This window comes from Lampris incognitus, chromosome 14 (genome assembly GCF_029633865.1).
Source record: "Lampris incognitus isolate fLamInc1 chromosome 14, fLamInc1.hap2, whole genome shotgun sequence".
Lineage (NCBI taxonomy): Eukaryota > Metazoa > Chordata > Actinopteri > Lampriformes > Lampridae > Lampris > Lampris incognitus.
In genome coordinates this window covers 6,468,652-6,486,891 of record NC_079224.1, presented here as the reverse complement: position 1 = coordinate 6,486,891, position 18,240 = coordinate 6,468,652, and the positions used below count along the sequence as shown (strand labels likewise).

Sequence of the window (18,240 nt, the reverse complement as noted above, 5' to 3'; positions counted from 1 at the left end):
TAAGCCTATTCCCCCTCATGTATGTTGTTAAGAGGTGTGTTGATGCGCGTGTGTTTCCATGTCTCGTCTCAGGTGTGGAGCCTGAAGCTAGAGCAGGAGGCTGAGAAGAACAAGGCTTTAACGGAAGCCCTGCACACCTTGGCAACTGAGCACCACGAACTTGAGCAACGCCTCTGTAAGGGCGGGAGGTCCCCCACCCTCAACGAGGATGACTTCTATGACGCCGTGTCAGGTCAGACCCCAGTCTGGGACTCAACATATAGTGGCTGATCCATACTGCGTTTATCTTATACTTTTATCATTTTACATTTTTAATTCTTTATTTTTTTTCCTCGCCCAATTTTAATTGTTTTTACCAGAACCCTTGTTTTATCAGCTCTAGTTCACTACGTTTTAATTATGCTCTTGCCACTTTATCCTGACCTTGTTTTACCTTGTTCCATGGAGCGGATCTGGAATTATGTCCTATATTTTTATTGTATTTTGTTGTTTTATCTTGGCTATGTGCATTATTTTATCCTGTTGTGTCAGGCACCTTGTAACGTTGTTTAGAAAGGTGTGATATAAATAAAGTTTATCGTTATTATATTCTGAGGAAGTCGACACGTTACATGGGGGACCTGGGACTACTGCTCCGGGGTGTAGGTTTGAGTGTTTTGCTTCCCGTGGAGCTGCTTTGGTGCAGGTGAGCCAGTCTGGTGCTGGTCACATAGTCACAACATGCTCTCGTCTCAAGGATATAGTAAATGTGTTGTTGCTGTAATGGTAGTCTGCTCATAGACCTGTGTCAGCCCACGAAACTGGCTGAGTCAGGAAGTGATCTACATGCACCAGTGTATTTATTTTGCATTTATCTTAGTCGAAACCAGTGTTTCCTGAACTGTGTCCACTCATCTACCACACCTCACTCTGTGGATGGTCAAAGCACACTGTGTGTGTGCAGTTGTATCGCAGCAAACACTTCCAGCATCTCATTCCGGCCTCCTGCTCTTTCCTAAGGAATTTCTCCCAATTTAGCTCCCTCCTTAAAGACCATATTTGTTGAACATCACATGAAACAACATTTAAGTCAAGTCTGTTTTATTTGTATAGCCCATTATCACAAATTACAAAGGTGCCCCAGGGGGCTTTACAGCAACACAACATCCTGTCCTTTGACCCTCACATCAGATAAGGAACAACTCCGGAAAAAAACCTTTAACAGGGAGAAGAAAAAGAAGAAAGCTCAGGGAGAGCAACAGAGGAGGGATCTCTCACCCAAGACAGACAACGTGCAATGATGTTGTGTTTACACAATTTATCAATACAACATTGAAAGAGAATTACACAATTATAATGGAATTATAAAATATATGAAGAATATGATGAGAAGGATGCCAAGCAGTGTCCAGACGCCACCGGAACAGCCCAGGACCTGAGCCCGTGACCACCATCACCATGTACACCTGACAGGAGAACAGACGAGATAAAACATTAGTCACACATCGGAGAGAGAGAACGAAACAACATTGAAACAGGATAACAAAATTATATGGAATCATAAATTGTACCAAAAAGAAAATGTGATGAGGAGGATGCCGAGCAGTGTCCAGGTGGTGACCACCGTCACCATGGAGACCTGGGAGGAGGACAGACTGCACATGCACACGGGAGACTCACACCACACCATTCTCACACACAGGAGAGGAGACAGGGGAAGACATCATTCAGAGAGAGAAAAGACATGTGAGAGAAGAGAACAGTTTGCAATAATCAGCAATCTATACTCTATAATCTCGTCGGCAGATGAGTGGTTGGTAAATTCATTGAGACAGAAACCGACCTGCCATGCACTACAGTAGCAAAGCACTCAACCTAAAGGCAATTAATTGTAAGCTAAGGCAGATGAGTTTTTTAAGTTTGGACTTAAAGGACTCAGTAGACTCAGATTGTCTGATGGCAGCAGGCAGGTTATTCCACAAGAACGGGGCCCGACAGGAAAAGGCCCTGCTGCCACCAGCTGACTTCTTTTTAACTTTGGGTACACACGGGAGCCCTGTATTTTAAGAGCACAGAGCTCAAGATAGAATGTACGGTTTAAGGAGATCAGACAGGTGAGATGAGGCTAGCCCAGGATTTTATAAGTCAGCGAAGCCAATGAAGGGAGGCAAGAATTGGTATAATATGGTAAAGTTTTGTAGTTTTAGTTAGGATTCTAGCTGCAGCATTTCAAGTCATCTGAAGACTTTTAGTACTTGCATGTGGCAGACCTGAAAACAGAACATTACAGTAATCAAGTCTGGATGAAACATGCATGTATTAGAGTCTCTGAGATCTCTTTAGAGCACTGCGAACTTCCACAATTTGATTAATCCAAATGAAACAGAACTGTTGGATAGGAAATTATGAAGGGGGGGGGAGTTTGATTTGAATAGGTACGTTGATGTGTTATGGATCAGTTTGAATTTGGTAGTGGAGGATGATTCTTCTCCCCTCAATCTCTGCCTTCATTGGACACTTTTGTTATTTTTTACATCCACAAGTGCAGGGTGATGTAACTAAATAAAATATGGTATTTTTCAGGAAGAGAAAAATTCCGATAAACACAAAAATAAAATGAAATATTTTCACTACGTCTCTTCGGTGTCATGTGGAGGTCGGGGACAGTACCTGTGGAGTGGCAGACTGGGATGGTGGTTCCCATATATATAAAAAAAAGGGGGACCGGAGAGTGTGCGCCAATTATTGGGGCATTACATTGCTCAGCCTCCCTGGGAAAGTCTACTCTAAGGTGCTGGAAAGGAGGCTCCGACCGATTGTCGACCCTCGGATCCAGGAGGAACAATGTGGATTCAGTCCTGGTCGTGGAACAACGGACCAACTCTTTACCCTTGCGGAAGTGCTGAGGGGGGCATGGGAGTTTGACCAGCCAGTCTACATGTGTTTTGTGGACTTGGAGAAGGCTTACGACCGCGCACCCCGGGGCACTCTGTGGGGGCTACTGTGGGAGTATGGAGTACCGGGGCAGTTGCTACAAGCCATCCGGTCCTTGTATAACCAAAGTGAGAGCTGTGTCTGCATTTACGGCACAAAGTCAAACACGTTTTCGGTGGGTGTCGGACTCCTCCAAGCTTGTCCCTTGTCACCGATTCTGTTTGTGATATTCATGGACAGGATCTCAAGGTGCAGACAAGGTGAGGAGTGTGTCCATTTTGGGAACCTCAGAATAGCATCTCTGCCCTTCGCAGATGATGTGGTTTTGTTGGCTTCATCAGAACGTGACCTCCAGCGCACACTGGGGCGGTTTGCAGCTGAGTGTGAAATGGCCGGGATGAGAGTCAGCACCTCCAAGTCTGAGGCCATGGTTCTCTACCGGAAAATGGTGGATTGCTACCTCCGGGTGGGGATGAGTTGTTGCCTCAAGTGAAGGAGTTCAAGTATCTCGGGGTCTTGTTCTCAAGTGAGGGTAGGATGGAGCGGGAGATTGACAGGTGGATTGGTGCAGCATCAGCAGTAATGCGGGTGTTGTACTGGACCGTTGTGGTGAAGAGGGAGCTGAGCCGGGAGGCAAAGCTCTCAATTTACCAGGCAATCTTCGTTCCAACCCTCACCTATGGTCATGAGCTTTGGGTAGTGACCAAAAGGGTGAGATTGCAGATACAAGCGGCTGAAATGAGTTTCCTCTGTAGGGTGTCTGGGCTCAGCCTTAGAGATAGGGTGGGGAGCTCGGACATCTGGAGGGAGCTCCGAGTAGAGCCGCTGCTCCTTTGTGTCGAAAGGAGCCAGTTGAGGTGGTTCAGGCATCTGATTAGGATGCCTCCTGGGCGCCTTCCTTTGGAGGTTTTCAGGGCACGTCCAACTGGGAGGAGACCCCAGGGTAGACCCAGAACTCGCTGGAGGGACTACATGTCCAATCTGGCCTGTGAACACCTTGGGATCCCCCAGGAGGAGCTGGAGGGCGTTGCTGGGGAGAGGGGCATCTGGAGTGCCCTACTTAGCTTGCTGCCACCACGACCCCGCCCCGGAGAAGTGGCTGATGAATGAGATGAGATGAGATTTTCAGTGAATTTTTAGAACATTGTGGCACATGAGTAAAGTACAGATAAAAAAAGCTAACATGAATACATTTTATTTCCTGAGAGCTTATTTCAAGACATTCATGACAGTATTTACCGGTGGTGCGTGTGTGTCTGTGTGTGTGTGTGGGTGTGTGTGTGAGAAAGTGATCTTATTTGTACCAGATGGTTCCCAGTCTCAGTCTGTTGGCGCTGTCTGTTGCTGAGAGATCAAAGATGGCTGTCATTCCTACTGCAGTTTGATGTGACTGATTCCTCCATCATCAGCTGCTTGCATGGCTGAGCTGGTCCTTCAATGTAACGCAGGCATAGTGAACTGTCACACTGTCCCCTTGAATCACAGTATACTCAAGGTTAAAAAATTTTTGGGGGGGATTTTCCCCCCCTTTTTCTCCCCAATTGTATCCGGCCAATTACCCATCTCTTCCGAGCCGTCCTGGTTGCTTCTCCGCCTCCTCTGCTGATCTGGGGAGGGCTGCAGACTCCCGCATGCCTCCTCCCATACATGTGGAGTCGCCAGCCACTTTTCAACTGACAGTGAGGAGTTTCACCAGGGGGACATAGCACGTGGGAGGCTCACGCTATTCCACCCAACCCCCACCCCCCCCGAACAGGTGCCCCGACTGACCAGAGGAGGCGCTAGTGCAGCGACCAGGACACATACCCACATCCGGCTTCCCGCCCGCAGACACGGCCAATTGTGTCTGTAGGGACGCCCGACCAAGCCGGAGGTAACACGGGGATTCGAATCGCCGATCCCCATGTTGATAGGCAACAGAATAGACTGCCATGCTACCCGGATGCCCTTACTCAAGGTTCATATGACTGAAAAAAAACCCACTAATTTGCTTATGGTATTCAAGGGCAATTTGAGTGAGTAAAGCTAATTAGTTGGAGTCTGACTGCAGTTATTGTACTTAATGCATAACCGGTATTTGCCACAATTACCGTGTGCTAAAATGAGTTCCTCTTTTTATTTTGCTTCTTTGTATCCTCAAGAACCTTGCTACAGCAGTTGATTTGCACTGCAGATATCCTGCTGTGTGTTTGTGTTGGACTAGCCCTGCATTATCCAGAGACACTCAGTTGCCTGTTGGTCAGACACACACACTGCCCATGTGACTCTAACCTACTCTCAGCATATGTATGAGGATTTTCACATTCAAGGTCCAGCATGTGTAAAACCCACTCCACTTTTTGTCGATTTCCAACATGCTTATTAAGCATGTTGCAGCCGCTGGCAGTTCGCTCATGCAGCCGCCCTCTGGATATATGCATGTGTTGTGCCTGCACACATCCACATTTTCCATGAACTTATTATGTAATGTCACATGATTCATAAGAACTGTGCTGAAATTAAGTGCTCATGAATCAAAGACCTGTCCAGTTCTGCATTACACAATGCGGTCATATTGTGCAGGGAACATATCCTCCTCTGCATGTTGTCCTACAGTCCATGTGTTGTCCTCGACACGCGCTGGCGAGGGGAGGAGGAGCAGCCAGCCAGCCCATAGCAGACAATGCTGGAGGAGAGGAACTTTTTTGTGTGGCCTCTCACTGGAAAGGTGTGGCTTGTCTAGCAGCAGGGAGGGGTAAGGTTTGACAGGGATTAAAAAAAAAAAAGGGTTTATTCCCTGACAAGTATAGTGTTAAGGCTGCAGAGCGGTTGGTCTCTGCGCCGGCCGCCGCACGTTTGCGCCGGTGAGTCGTCATATCCAGCATGAGCCATTGTCTGCCGTCTCTCACCTCACAGAGTCCGAGTCCGAGCTCTCTGTGAGTGGCTTTCTGTCCGTGGCCAGCCACTCCTGCGAAGAGGACGAGGGGAGAGACACCCCCCGCTTCATCAGCTTCCACCATCCCGACGCCCTCAGGGAGCCGACCAGAATGTCTGGGGACGGGAACCATGGCAACCAACCTGCCCAGTGCAACGGATACAAGAAGCACAGGTGGGACTTGCTTCAGCTAATAAGTCATACCTGTTTTCCACTTTACATAGTTTTTTTTTCTCTCTTTCCTAACCAGTCCCCTGAAGACAGTTACTCTGCTCCACTGTTCAGTGCACAGCCTTTTCTTTCTTTATGTGCTTTTTGAAAACTATTCATTACAAATGGCAGATTCTGCACGATATAACTCTCAGCCGTCAATGATAACCTATTGCTGACCGACTTGCATGTCTTCTACAGATGTATTATATACAGCCAGTATGTGTGATGGCTCCTGGGTTTCAGTCCTGTGTCAGCGAGAACACAGCAGAATAAATGGTACAGTAGATGCAATGGGAAATCACCTACGTATGCACAGTTGTTGCATTCAGGTGTTTTTGTTTGAGCGCTCCATCTTTCCTACCCAGTAGACTAGACACACACTTGTTTGAAAAATTGGCCATTTTTCATTTCCGTGGATGCTGATTCTGGCTTGCTCTCTCTCCCTTAATCCGACAACTGACCCATGAATAATTTGGCATGTGTTGTCTTAGAGACCGGGTTGGAGGAAAAGGGGCCGGTTGGCTGGCCATGTGCACTCCGTGTGTGTGTGTGCATGAGTTATACATGTTGTGTGTGTCTGCAAGCAATTGCATTAAGGATTTATCAGGTGTCTGATTATCTGGCATTACTCTTGTCTTCCAAATAGACCTCTTTCTCTGGTTGCCTGCAGACAGGCCTACTTGTAAGTTACATTTACAGGTACAAGGATGTCTTACAGTGGATTATGTCAGAAAATGGTGAAGAGATGACAGAGTTGGGCTTTGAAGCTTGGCAACACAGTATAGGGAGTAGGCTATCTAACTGAGTATGTATTGAGTTGGATGGGATCCACAAACCACTGATGTCTATGAGAAATGAATGTGCCTATTTCTGTAAGTGTGTTTTGGTGTGTTCAGAACCGACAGCAATTTTACTATGCATCACAGAGAAAATCATTGCACGTTTGATGAGAAAAGACGCTTATCTCTTTTTCTTTCTTTCTGTGTCTGTACTATTTCACTTTAGCTTTTTTCTGTGTGTAGTTGACTCACTGCACAAATGCACATCCCCGAACAAGTACACCACTGGCCTTAGGCCTGCATACCTGGTTTGATATAGAATTCACTACACTTGTTAGTTAGGGTTTTGAGATAAACACAGACTTGAGAGCAGATGAGCAGAGGTGGATTTTGCTGTGAGATCGTAGGTGGTCCAGTCCAGTCCATTCCATAGGTAGTCCAGTCCAGAGGTGGTCCAGTCAAGTCCAGTCCATAGGTGGTCCAGTCCAGAGGTAGACTTTGCAGCAAGACCATAAGGGCAGGGGTGGAATTTTATTCCAAAATCAAGACCAACCAGGACAAAACCAGAAAAGGTGTAATCTTAACACTAAACTAAAAACGATATCAAAACAGTGTACAAATACAATATTCCAAACATGCCCATTTAACCAGGCAGTGCTCTTTTTTCTGGCATCTAGAGTGCATCTTGTGACTCTTTGAATACTGTAACATCAACACGAGTGCACTCTGGGTCTTCCATCTATTCATGGGTATTGCATGAGGCTGGACTAGAGAAGCTTGATAGCTCATTAGCTGTGTCGGGTTTCTTTGCTTACAAATGGCAAATCGAGTCCTGACATCTACTCTGCAGCTTTAACAGTAACCCTATGACTTTCATCAGACAGAATGCTCTTTTTCTTCCTTAAATATTCACAAGTTACAGATTCGGTGCACTGCGCGACATCTTTGAAGCATGGAAGAATCTAGAATAGAAGACAAAACCCCTTGACCTGCTTCACTTCGGGCAAAATGCGCCTTAAACCACAATGAAACACCAGTCTGACTGCCCTTTAATATGCTTCCCCCTTCAACTGTGCTCACATGGAGATGAAGATCCTCAGCTTTCTTCACTGGCTTCAGAATTGTTGGTGTGTCTTAATGCTCATGATGCAGGGACTATTCATGAATGGATTCCATTCTGATGGAGTTGACAGTGTTTGTTTCTTTACCCCCATTCCACAGGACAGCTCTGCCGGCTCCCATGTTCGCCAGGAATGACATCAGCATCTGGAGTATCCTGAAGAAATGCATTGGCATGGTGAGACCTGCAAAAACCTCTCTAATCAGCTTTGCTTTGACCACATTTCTTTTTTTAGTAGTTGCTTTATGTGGAAGAAAAAAGTGCTGATTTGAGATTTTAGCCCTGAGTAGTTTTACTGAATAAGGAGAACATTTGGGGGGAAAGGTTTGCTAATGGTGATAGATTAGTTTTGGACTTCGTTGTGGACCGGTGGTGGAGTTAACAGTTCAGTCATTAGAGTCAGTCTCCTGGGATCCAAGGGGATCCCAACACTCTGTCCCAGCCCTGCTTGGATTTAATTAGACTTTTTTTTATCTCTGTTTATCCTGTAATCCCCAATTAAATGGGGCTAATGGTTTTGCACATACCCAACTCAGTGGACAGACAGATACTGTTTGAAGGCAACAGAGTTGTGCACCTACACTGTATGAAGGCAATGAATTTGAATACTTGATCCATTTCCTTAACTGTGGAACAGGAGATCAGTCTTTTTTTGTGTGCAGTCTCGAGTACTATATATATATATATATATATATATATATATATATATATATATATACTTCACTGCCCTTGCAATGCAATCCGTTCTTACAGCTGCTTTTTTTCCTCTCCACCCTCGCTCTCAGGAACTGTCGAAGATCGCGATGCCTGTGATATTTAATGAGCCCCTGAGCTTCCTGCAGCGCCTCACGGAGTACATGGAGCACACCTACCTCATTCACCAAGCCAATGCCTCCACAGACTCTGTGGAGAGGATGAAGGTAACCAGACTCGGTATTATGTTCTCAGATATTTGCTTGTTTGGGTCACAAAAAAAGATGCCAATCATAATTAATTGACACGTTGCTTGATCAGGCCCTGAGCTAGCAGGGTAGATTCAGCACTGCTGTGCACAAGGTAAAAGTACTATTTTCTTTTTGATGAGTGAAGATAAATTGAAATAAAAAGGATGATTGGAAGTTTAAAGGATGTGGTTCATCTTTATCTTGGTCTTTGATATGTACATTGTGTTTTGATCAGGCACTGATCTGGCCACATTTTTAGCACTACCGTGTGCTTGTATGCCTTTATGTGCCTATGTCTGTTTAAGCACCTTTGTTATGACAAAAATTACATCTCTTTTTTTTTGGGCTTCTTGCCATCATTATGTAAGTCATAATTTTGTTAAAAAAAAATAATTATTGCGGGCATCTGGGTAGCGTAGCAGTCCATTCCATTGCCTACCAACAAGGGGATTGGCGGTTCGAATCCTCGTGTTACCTCCGGCTTGGTTGGGCGTCCCTGCAGACACAATTGGCCGTGTCTGCAGGTGGGAAGCCGGATGTGGGTATGTGTCCTGGTCGCTGCACTAGCACCTCCTCTGGTCGGTCAGGGCGCCTGTTTGGGGGGGGGGGCTGGGGGGAATAGCGTGATCCTCCCACGTGCTACGTCCCCCTGGTGAAACTCCTCACTGTCAGGTGAAAAGAAGCGGCTGGTGACTCTACATGTATCAGAGGAGGCATGTGGTAGTCTGCAGCCCTCCCCGGATCGGCAGAGGGGGTGGAGCAGTGACTGGAATGGCTTGGAAGAGTGGGGTAACTGGCCAAGTACAATTGAGGAGAAAAAGGGGGGGGGGAATTTAAAAAAAAAATTTTTTTCATTATTGCTTCTCATTTTTGTACGAATAGTAAATTAACTATAATTATTATTTTGATTCAAAATGATGGGTGTCTCTTGTTAACGTGAGTCCCATTCTTCTTGCCAGTGATAGATATGGTGCGTGTATCCTGAGGCCTATAATTTCCTGTTGTATTCCTTATGATCCCCACTAGCTGATCACTGAATCAATGAGCTATCATTTCCTCATCATTCTTTGGTTTGCAGTGTGTAGCAGCGTTTGCCGTATCTGCTGTAGCATCACAATGGGAGAGGACTGGGAAGCCTTTCAACCCGCTGCTGGGAGAGACTTATGAGCTGATCAGGTAACACGACACAAATCTTGTATTTGGCTTGGGTTCATTTTCCAGTAGAGGCTATTTCCAGACATGCATCTTTCTCTTCTGCCTTAGAGAGGACTTGGGTTTCAGGTGGATGTCTGAGCAAGTGAGCCACCACCCTCCTGTCAGTGCCTTCCATGCTGAGGGCTTGAAGGAGGACTTCCTCTTCCATGGCTCCATCTATCCCAAGCTCAAATTTTGGGGAAAGAGCGTAGAAGCCGAGCCCAAAGGGATCATCACTCTTGAGCTGCCTAAGTAAGTACAGAATGATAACATGTACATAGAGTAATAACATGTATATAGAGTAATAACATGTATGCAGAGTAATAACATGTATGCTTTGTAATAACATGTATGCTTTGTAATAACATGTATATATAGAGTAATAACATGTATATAGAGTAATAACATGTATGCAGAGTAATAACATGTATGCTCTGTAATAACATGTATATAGAGTAATAACATGTATATTAAGTAATAAAATGTATATAGAGTAATAACATGTCTATAGAGTAATAACATGTATGCTTCGTAATAACATATGCAGAGTAATAACATGTATATAGAGTAATAACATGTATATGGAATAATAACATGTATGCAGAGTAATAACATGTATGCTTTGTAAATCAAGTATATATATTTCAAGAGGACGCTGTTGTGACTTTTTCAAAATCTGTCCAATTAAAATAAATAAATAAGTCTGGGGGCATCCGGGTGGCGTAGCGGTCTATTCTGTTGCCTACCAACACGGGGATCGCTGGTTCGAATCCCTGTGTTAGCTCCAGCTTGTTCGGGCATCCCTACAGACACAATTGGCTGTGTCTGCGAGTGAGAAGCCGGATGTGGGTGTGTGTCCTGGTCACACCACTAGCGCCTCCTCTGGTTGGTCGGGGCACCTCTTCAAGGGGGAGGGGGGAACTGGGGGGAATAGCGTGATCCTCCCACGCGCTACGTCCCCCTGGTGAAACTCCTCACTGTCAGGTAAAAAGAAGCGGCTGGTGACTCCACATGTATGGGAGGAGCCATGTGGTAGTCTGCAGCCCTCCCCAGGTCAGCAGAGGGGGTGGAGCAGAGACCGGGATGGCTCGGAAAATAGGGTAATTGTCCAAGCACAATTGGGGAGAAAAACGAGAGGAAATCCAAAAAGATAAAATAAATGAATTAGTTTATCGCTGTTGTCGTGCCTGTCTGCATCCCTGTTCGCATGTTCCTTCTCTGTCTGTGCAGGTATAATGAAGCGTACACCTGGACTAACCCGACCTGCTGTGTCCACAACATCATTGTCGGCCAGCTTTGGATCGAGCAGTATGGAAATGTGGAAGTGCTAAATCACAAGTAAAAGAAATATTTGTCCCCACTTTGTTAGGTCCTGTGTTTATGAGTGTTTGTGTGGTTATGTGTGTACTCATGTATCCTGTTGGTGTGCATTTGCTCGCACAGATTCCTGCAAGAGTGTATGAATAGCACTGCCCGATATCTGGGCGTCTGCACTTAACAGCGCTGTGTTAAACTACTTCTACATCTAGTCTATTGATCATTGGAGCAGATCTGGCGCAGCTGCCTGCCATTAGGGAGGAAGCGAGGACGAGCAGGGTGGTAAATATTTGAAAGCCTCGTCTCGCAGCAGGGCACTACTTAGAGAATTTGTAAACACAGAGATTGTCATTCGGTGACAGGACCGGGGAGAGATGCTGCCTGACGTTCAAGCCCTGTGGCCTCTTTGGCAAAGAGCTTCATAAAGTGGAGGGCTATATCCAAGACAAGAGGTATCTGCGTCCCTCATTTATTTCCCTCATTTTCTGTGATATGAGCTGAAGGAAAATTGTGAATAGGTCATAAATATATTTGCTTTTCAATCAATAAATTTGGCTAAATGTTATAATGTTAAAATATCTGAACCTTGGCTGTGGCATCAGACATCAGAAATGCCTCGGGCTTAGTTTTAATGAGCTCGGCTTTTCTGAGTAGAGACTACTTTTTTGTCATTTGCACAGAAATTTGTGTTGCATCTCATGTTTTTTTGTGTGGTTTGCTTCTAGCAAAAAGAAACTCTGCGCAATCTATGGCAAATGGACTGAAAGCTTGTATATGGTTGACCCTGCCACCTTCGACGCCCACAAGAAGGCCGACAAGAAGAACGCTGAGGAAAAGAAAGGCCGCAAACAGGTATTACCTTCAGCTGCTTTAAACCCCCTGCGCTTCTCCATCTTTGTGAAGTTATAATTTACATATTGAGGCTCAGACATTTCACTGCCTAAATCTGAAACAACTGCAGCCAGATTGATCATCACTGAGGGACATGAGTCACCTGCAGGAAGGGTGGTCAGGTGTGTGTTTTATCATGAATCTTACTAATTAACACTGATGGATTCAGCTGTATGAAGTGTAATGTAAAAAAATCATTTTGAATTAGGCAACAACTTTTTCACCAATTCAGAATGGAGTTTTTTCCGCTTCCGGTGTGGGAAGATGGCGGCGCAAATTCACGTTTGCAGCAGCCTCACCCAGTACCGGTGTGGGAAGATGGCAGTGCGAATTCATGTTTGCGGCGGTATCACCCAGTACCGTCCATGCAGTGTCTTTGCCCATGTCTGTGTCTAAGTTTGTCTTCATTTGATGGCTGGGAGAACTTGGTCTGTTGCGTCCTGTGGGCCCAGGGGCCACGGTCCTGCCTGGAGCTGTGCCCAAGGAGGAAGCACCAAGGGCGGTCTGACAGGACGCTGAAGTGGGGCAGGCTAAGCTAACTGCTAGCCCATGCAGACCGGCAGCTCCGACAGTCATCCTGGCTGGCGTTCATTCCTTTGGACAGTGATTTTTTTTTGTTGGATATGTATTAGTTAGTATGTGTGTTCTTGAAGTTCTTGTAGTTTTTGGATGTGTGTTTTTGTCTTTGTGTTGCACTGCCGTGGGCTGGAGGAAAGAATATTTCGTTTCATTTCATGTATGGAAGTACATGAAATGAAACGACAAAATGTTCCTGAGTCCTGATTTTCAATATTTTGTCCTATTAGTTGTGTGTGTGTGAACATATCTCTGTGCCTCTAGAGCAGTGTGGATGAGGAGCCAGAGGAGATGCCTCCCCCTGACACAGAGACTGTCCAAGTGATCCCAGGCAGCGAGCTCATATGGAGGATAGCCCCTCGACCAGAGAACTCAGCCCAGGTAGGACGACACAAAGAGATGGTGGACAGAAGCAGGAGAGATGACGTTCGGACAAACGGAGGGACAACACTGGAAATATGAGATGTTTTGACATTGCCAGTCACTCTCTGTAGATGCATCGCTTTGATTCTGTCTCATCTCTGATTATATTTTCATTCTCTTTGTGGCAGTTCTACGCTTTCTCCACATTTGCCATGCAGCTGAATGAGCTGGAGGCGGGTATGGAGACAGCCATCCCTTCCACAGACTGTCGGCTCAGACCCGACATTCATGCCATGGAGAATGGAGATATAGGTACAGTTCAGGACATTTATCCTCTATGCTTCCTCACACTTGTGTGTGTGTGTGTGTGTGTGTGTGTGTGTGTGTGTGTGTGTGTGTGTGTGTGTGTGTGTGTGTGTGCGCGCGGATATTAAGCTTCCTTGTATGTCAATTACTTGTAGATCTGGCAAGTGCAGAGAAAAAGAGGTTGGAGGAAAAACAGAGAATGGCCAGGAAAAATCGTTCCAAATCAAGTGATGAATGGAAAATAAGGTACATTTGCTGAACAACTTTATCCACTCCCTGTCAACCATCAGCTTTGTAAATGTTGTCCAACCCAATGCTAATGCTATGGCTGCTCTTCTAATTACTTCCCCATTTGTCTTGTGCCATCTGTCCTGCCATCCCCATTTATTTTGTGCCATCTGTCCTGCCATCCTCATTTGTTGTCAATGAGAAGGAACCCTGCGCTTGGCCCAAGGTTTGGCTCTCTCCCTTATCCTGGCCTGCTTTGCTCGCTGTTGTATTACTTAGGCTCCAAGTGCAGCACCATACCACCATCTTGAGGACAACTTGCAGAAGTTCATTTTGAACAGTATCTCTTGCCACCAGTGATATCTGAGAACACTGACTAGTTGGGATTAGTGTGTGTATTGGCATATGATGATGACTGGCATTTGGCTTCATCAAGCTCTGTGTACGCTCCTTTTGCACATGGTGATAGAACGTCATTAACATTCCCTTTTTGTGTGTAATTGGATGTCTGTCTGTTATTGTGTAAATCTTTACATGTAAGATTGCTCTATTACTCACTGCTTCTATTCCACAGGTGGTTTCACCAGGGACCCAATCCCTACAACAAAGCTCAGGACTGGCTCTACTCAGCAGGCTACTGGGACAGAAACTACGCTCACCAGCCCGACATCTACTAATTTACAGAACAATGCAAACAACAAATAACACGGATTTCTACTTCACCCTCAGTCAAACTCTGCTGGATTTCTTTTTGTGCTAGGGTGTCTGATGCTGTCAGCTCGTCTAAAGCTGGAGAGAAATGAGCGAATGTTGTCAACAAAGAGGTATACCGCTCAGTAGGCCCTACTGTGATAAAGGATTCCTGCTCCACGTGTGGTAAGACAGGTGCTGAATAACAAAAGCAGGCAACAATTCTGCATCTTCCACACTGTAAACAACGTCACACTAAAAGCACAAAGACAAAATCCTCTTTAGCTTGTTTGCTACGGTCCCAGACCACGTTTAAGTGCAGCGTAGACGTCTTTGAGAATGAGAGATAGTGTTTTGCATTAATCCTGTTAGCTACTGCAGATGAGGTGTCTGAAACTTGAATGTGAATCTAGTTCACGCTGTGCTGTTACCGAGCGTGTGGCGCGACGGCATGGCACCTCACATGTACAGCGAGAGCTTTGTAATGTGAATTTGTGTCTCAGGCTTGTACCTTCTTGTACTTCTTCCTGACTGCAGCAGTTGTGTGATGTGATGAGCACAGCAGTCTTTAGTTATTACATCTTGAATGTGGCTGTTCTTGATAACTATTATGGATAAGTCCTTTTTGTATATATTGAATACCGTATAATTTATTCACCCGAGCTACTTTACACACGTTATTACTTAATGAATCGTAAGTCCTCTTCTGTGTAAAGAGAATTGCTGCATTGCACTTAATCCTGACCTAACTCTACTGTAGCTTCAATGGTACGTTATTCTACTGATAACTGTAGCAGAGATCCACTGCTCATGTTATGAATTATTTTTGTGCATAAGTCTTGTCGGTGAATTTTAATTCCATCTTGAGACATACATAGATCCAATCACACATGCATGCACATCCCTTTAACTATGCAATTGGTGTCCCCTTAAAAACAAATATATTTACAAGATATTCAAGCACTAAAAACATTCCGTTGTTCTTGAAAAGCAGAAGATTCTTTTAAAATCATTGGGCTTATGTAAGATGAAGTTGTGCCCACTGTAAGGGGCATGATTTTAAACTATCCTCACTTTGTCAATATAGAACAAAAATGTTTATTATTGCTTAATAAAAAGGTATTATTAGTTAAACGTCTCTCTGTCTTGGTTCTATTCCAGGTAGAGAGGCGGTGTTGTACTTAGGGTGAGAATTCAAAGTAAATTATAACCGTGGGTTGATTTTAAATGATGCAAAATGATAGTTCAAATTATCTGTATGAGCAAGAATTTTATTGAGTGACAAAATAGTCCCTTGGCCACTCCAGTAATGTCAGTGTGGGTTGACAGCGGCGCCACTCCTGGCTCCCTGCTGCTGCTGCTGCTGCTGCTGTTGCTGTTGCTGCTGCTGATCATTAGGTTGGGTCAGAGAAGATGTACAGCCACACTGGAGCATGCACCAACTGGCCTTATACCAACCTTGTTGTTGGTCACTTGCAGCAACAGGTTGACCATCACTTCGTGGACCATGCAGGACTTTCAAGTAGCATGAGGGGGATGTGTAAGCACAGCAGGAACCTCAGGCAAATTACTTTGATCCACTGACACCTGGGGCCTCATGTATCAATCGTTACTATGGGCAAATTTGTTCTTACACACCCATGGAATTTTTAGCCCTTAAGAATGTTTGACAGTCAGCAGCAAAGCATGATTTGTAATTCCTCCTAACATCTATTGCCTACCTCTTGCAACGAGCAATCACTCAGGCCGGCAAAGACATCAGTGTTAGCCAATCAGTGTCTAAATTCAGGGGTTACCCAGGTTCTACACTGGTCTCTGAGGCAAACTTCAGGGCTAAAAAATCCCATGGGTGTGTAAGAACAAATTTGCCCATAGTAACGACTGATACATGAGGCCCCTGGTCACCAACCACAAATGGGTACCTGTTTGTGAGCACATCTGACTGCTCTAAATCCAGAGGTGAAGGGTCTTTGGACTTGTGACGTGTCTTTGTTCCAGGCACGGCAGCTGCTATCCTGTTGGTCTAACTAAGGAATCGTGGGGGAGGGGCAAAATACTGAAAGAATGCGGAAACCACTGTCAGCAGAACATACCCAGAGCCAAAGTGTTAAATGTACACTGATGAGCCAAAACATTAAAACCACCTGCCCACTATTGTGTAGGTCCCTCTTGTGCCGCCAAAACAGCACTGGTCCATCGAGGCGTGGGCTCCACAAGACCTCTGAAGGTGTCCTCTGGTATCAGGCACCAAGATGTTAGCAGCAGATCCTTTAAGTCCTGTACGTTGTGAGGTGGATCCTCCATGGATCAGACTTGTTTTTCCAGCATATCCCACAGATGCTCAATCGGATTGAGATCTGGGGAATTTACAATTACAATTTACAATTTCATTTAGCAGACGCTTTCATCCAAAGCGACGTACATCTGAGAGTTAATACAACACACGCAAGGATCAAGTCAGGAGGCCACAACGCAAGTAAGTAAAAAAAAAACTAGGTTCAAGTCTGATAGGACATAGATGTCAACAGGCAGTGCAAAGGCAAAGGTGCATAGAAGCGTTTTTGTTTTTTTTTGTTTTTTTAAATACCATCAGGTGTGGAGGTGTTGGAGAAAGAGCTGGGTCTTTAGCCTCTTAAAGATGGAGAGGGACTCAGCGGATCAACTGGAGTTTGGTCATTTGTTCCACCACCAGGGAACTACAAAAGAGAAGAGTCTAGCTAGTGACTTCGGGGCCCTGTTGTGGTAGAAGTGCCAGGCGCCTTTCATTGGCAGAATGTAGTGAGTGGGACTGAGTGTAGACCTGAATGAGGGAGTTCAGGTAGGCGGGAACTGTTTTAGCTGCTGTTTTGTAAGTGAGCATTAAGGTTTTGAATTTGATGTGGGCAGCAACCGGGAGCCAGTGGAGGGATATGAACAGCGGAGTGACATGCTGTTTTGGGTCGGTTGAAAACCAGATGCTCCACGGCATTCTGGATCATTTGCAGAGGTTTGAAAGTGCATGCAGGGAGACCTGCCAGTAAGAAGTTGCAGTAGTCAATGCATGATATAACAAGAGCCTGTACCAGCAGTTGTGCTGTATGCTCAGACAGGTAGGGTCTATTTTTCCTGATGTTGTACAGGGCAAATTGGCACGACCGAGCAATCCAGGCCATGTGAACCTTAAAGGTTAGTTGGTCATCAGTCATGGCACCCAGGTTTCAGGCAGACTTTATGGGCATGAGTTGGGTTGATCCAAGCTAGATATTGATCTGCTGTTGTAAGGATGGACTGGCTGGGATGAAAGGAGCTCACTCTTAGATAGGTTGAGCTGAAGGTGGCGTTCTTTCATCATGCAGCGATACCAACAACGCATGACGATATCCGTGGCGAGGCTGTGGTCATCTGGTGGGAATGATAGGAAGAGCTGGGTATCATCAGCATAGCAAAGGTATGAGAAACCACGGAAGTGGATAATTGCACCAAGTGAGGAGGTGTATACTGAGGAGGAGGGGACCGAGCACTGACCCCTGTGGATAAGCCGTGCAGTTTGGACACTTCTCTCCTCCAGGATACTCTAATAGAAGATCTACCAGAGAGGTAGGACTTTGAACAATTTGGAGGCCAAGGCAACACCGTGAACTCTTTGTCATGTTCCTCAAACCATTCCTGAACAATTTTGCATTGTAGCAGGGCGCATTGTCTGGCTGAAAGAGGCCACTGCCATCGGAATACCACTGCCTTGAAGGGGTGTACCTGGTCTGCAACAATGTGTAGGTAGGTGGCATGTGTCAAAGTAACATCCACATGAATGCC

General features: G+C 45.4%; 1 protein-coding gene across 1 annotated transcript in view; it reads left to right on the top strand.

Moving 5' to 3' along the window:
- The window catches only part of LOC130123980 (oxysterol-binding protein-related protein 1-like), a 43,600-nt gene extending 29,165 nt beyond the window's left edge, over positions 1-14,435 (top strand). Inside the window, 14 exon segments of the mRNA XM_056293325.1 lie at positions 73-232; positions 5,809-6,001; positions 8,041-8,116; positions 8,725-8,859; positions 9,962-10,059; positions 10,147-10,329; positions 11,308-11,415; positions 11,757-11,846; positions 12,120-12,246; positions 13,126-13,242; positions 13,413-13,536; positions 13,686-13,776; positions 13,964-13,984; positions 14,333-14,435. Of these exon segments, the coding sequence (XP_056149300.1) occupies positions 73-232; positions 5,809-6,001; positions 8,041-8,116; positions 8,725-8,859; positions 9,962-10,059; positions 10,147-10,329; positions 11,308-11,415; positions 11,757-11,846; positions 12,120-12,246; positions 13,126-13,242; positions 13,413-13,536; positions 13,686-13,776; positions 13,964-13,984; positions 14,333-14,435 (1,626 nt within the window).
- The last annotated feature ends 3,805 nt before the right edge of the window (positions 14,436-18,240 follow it).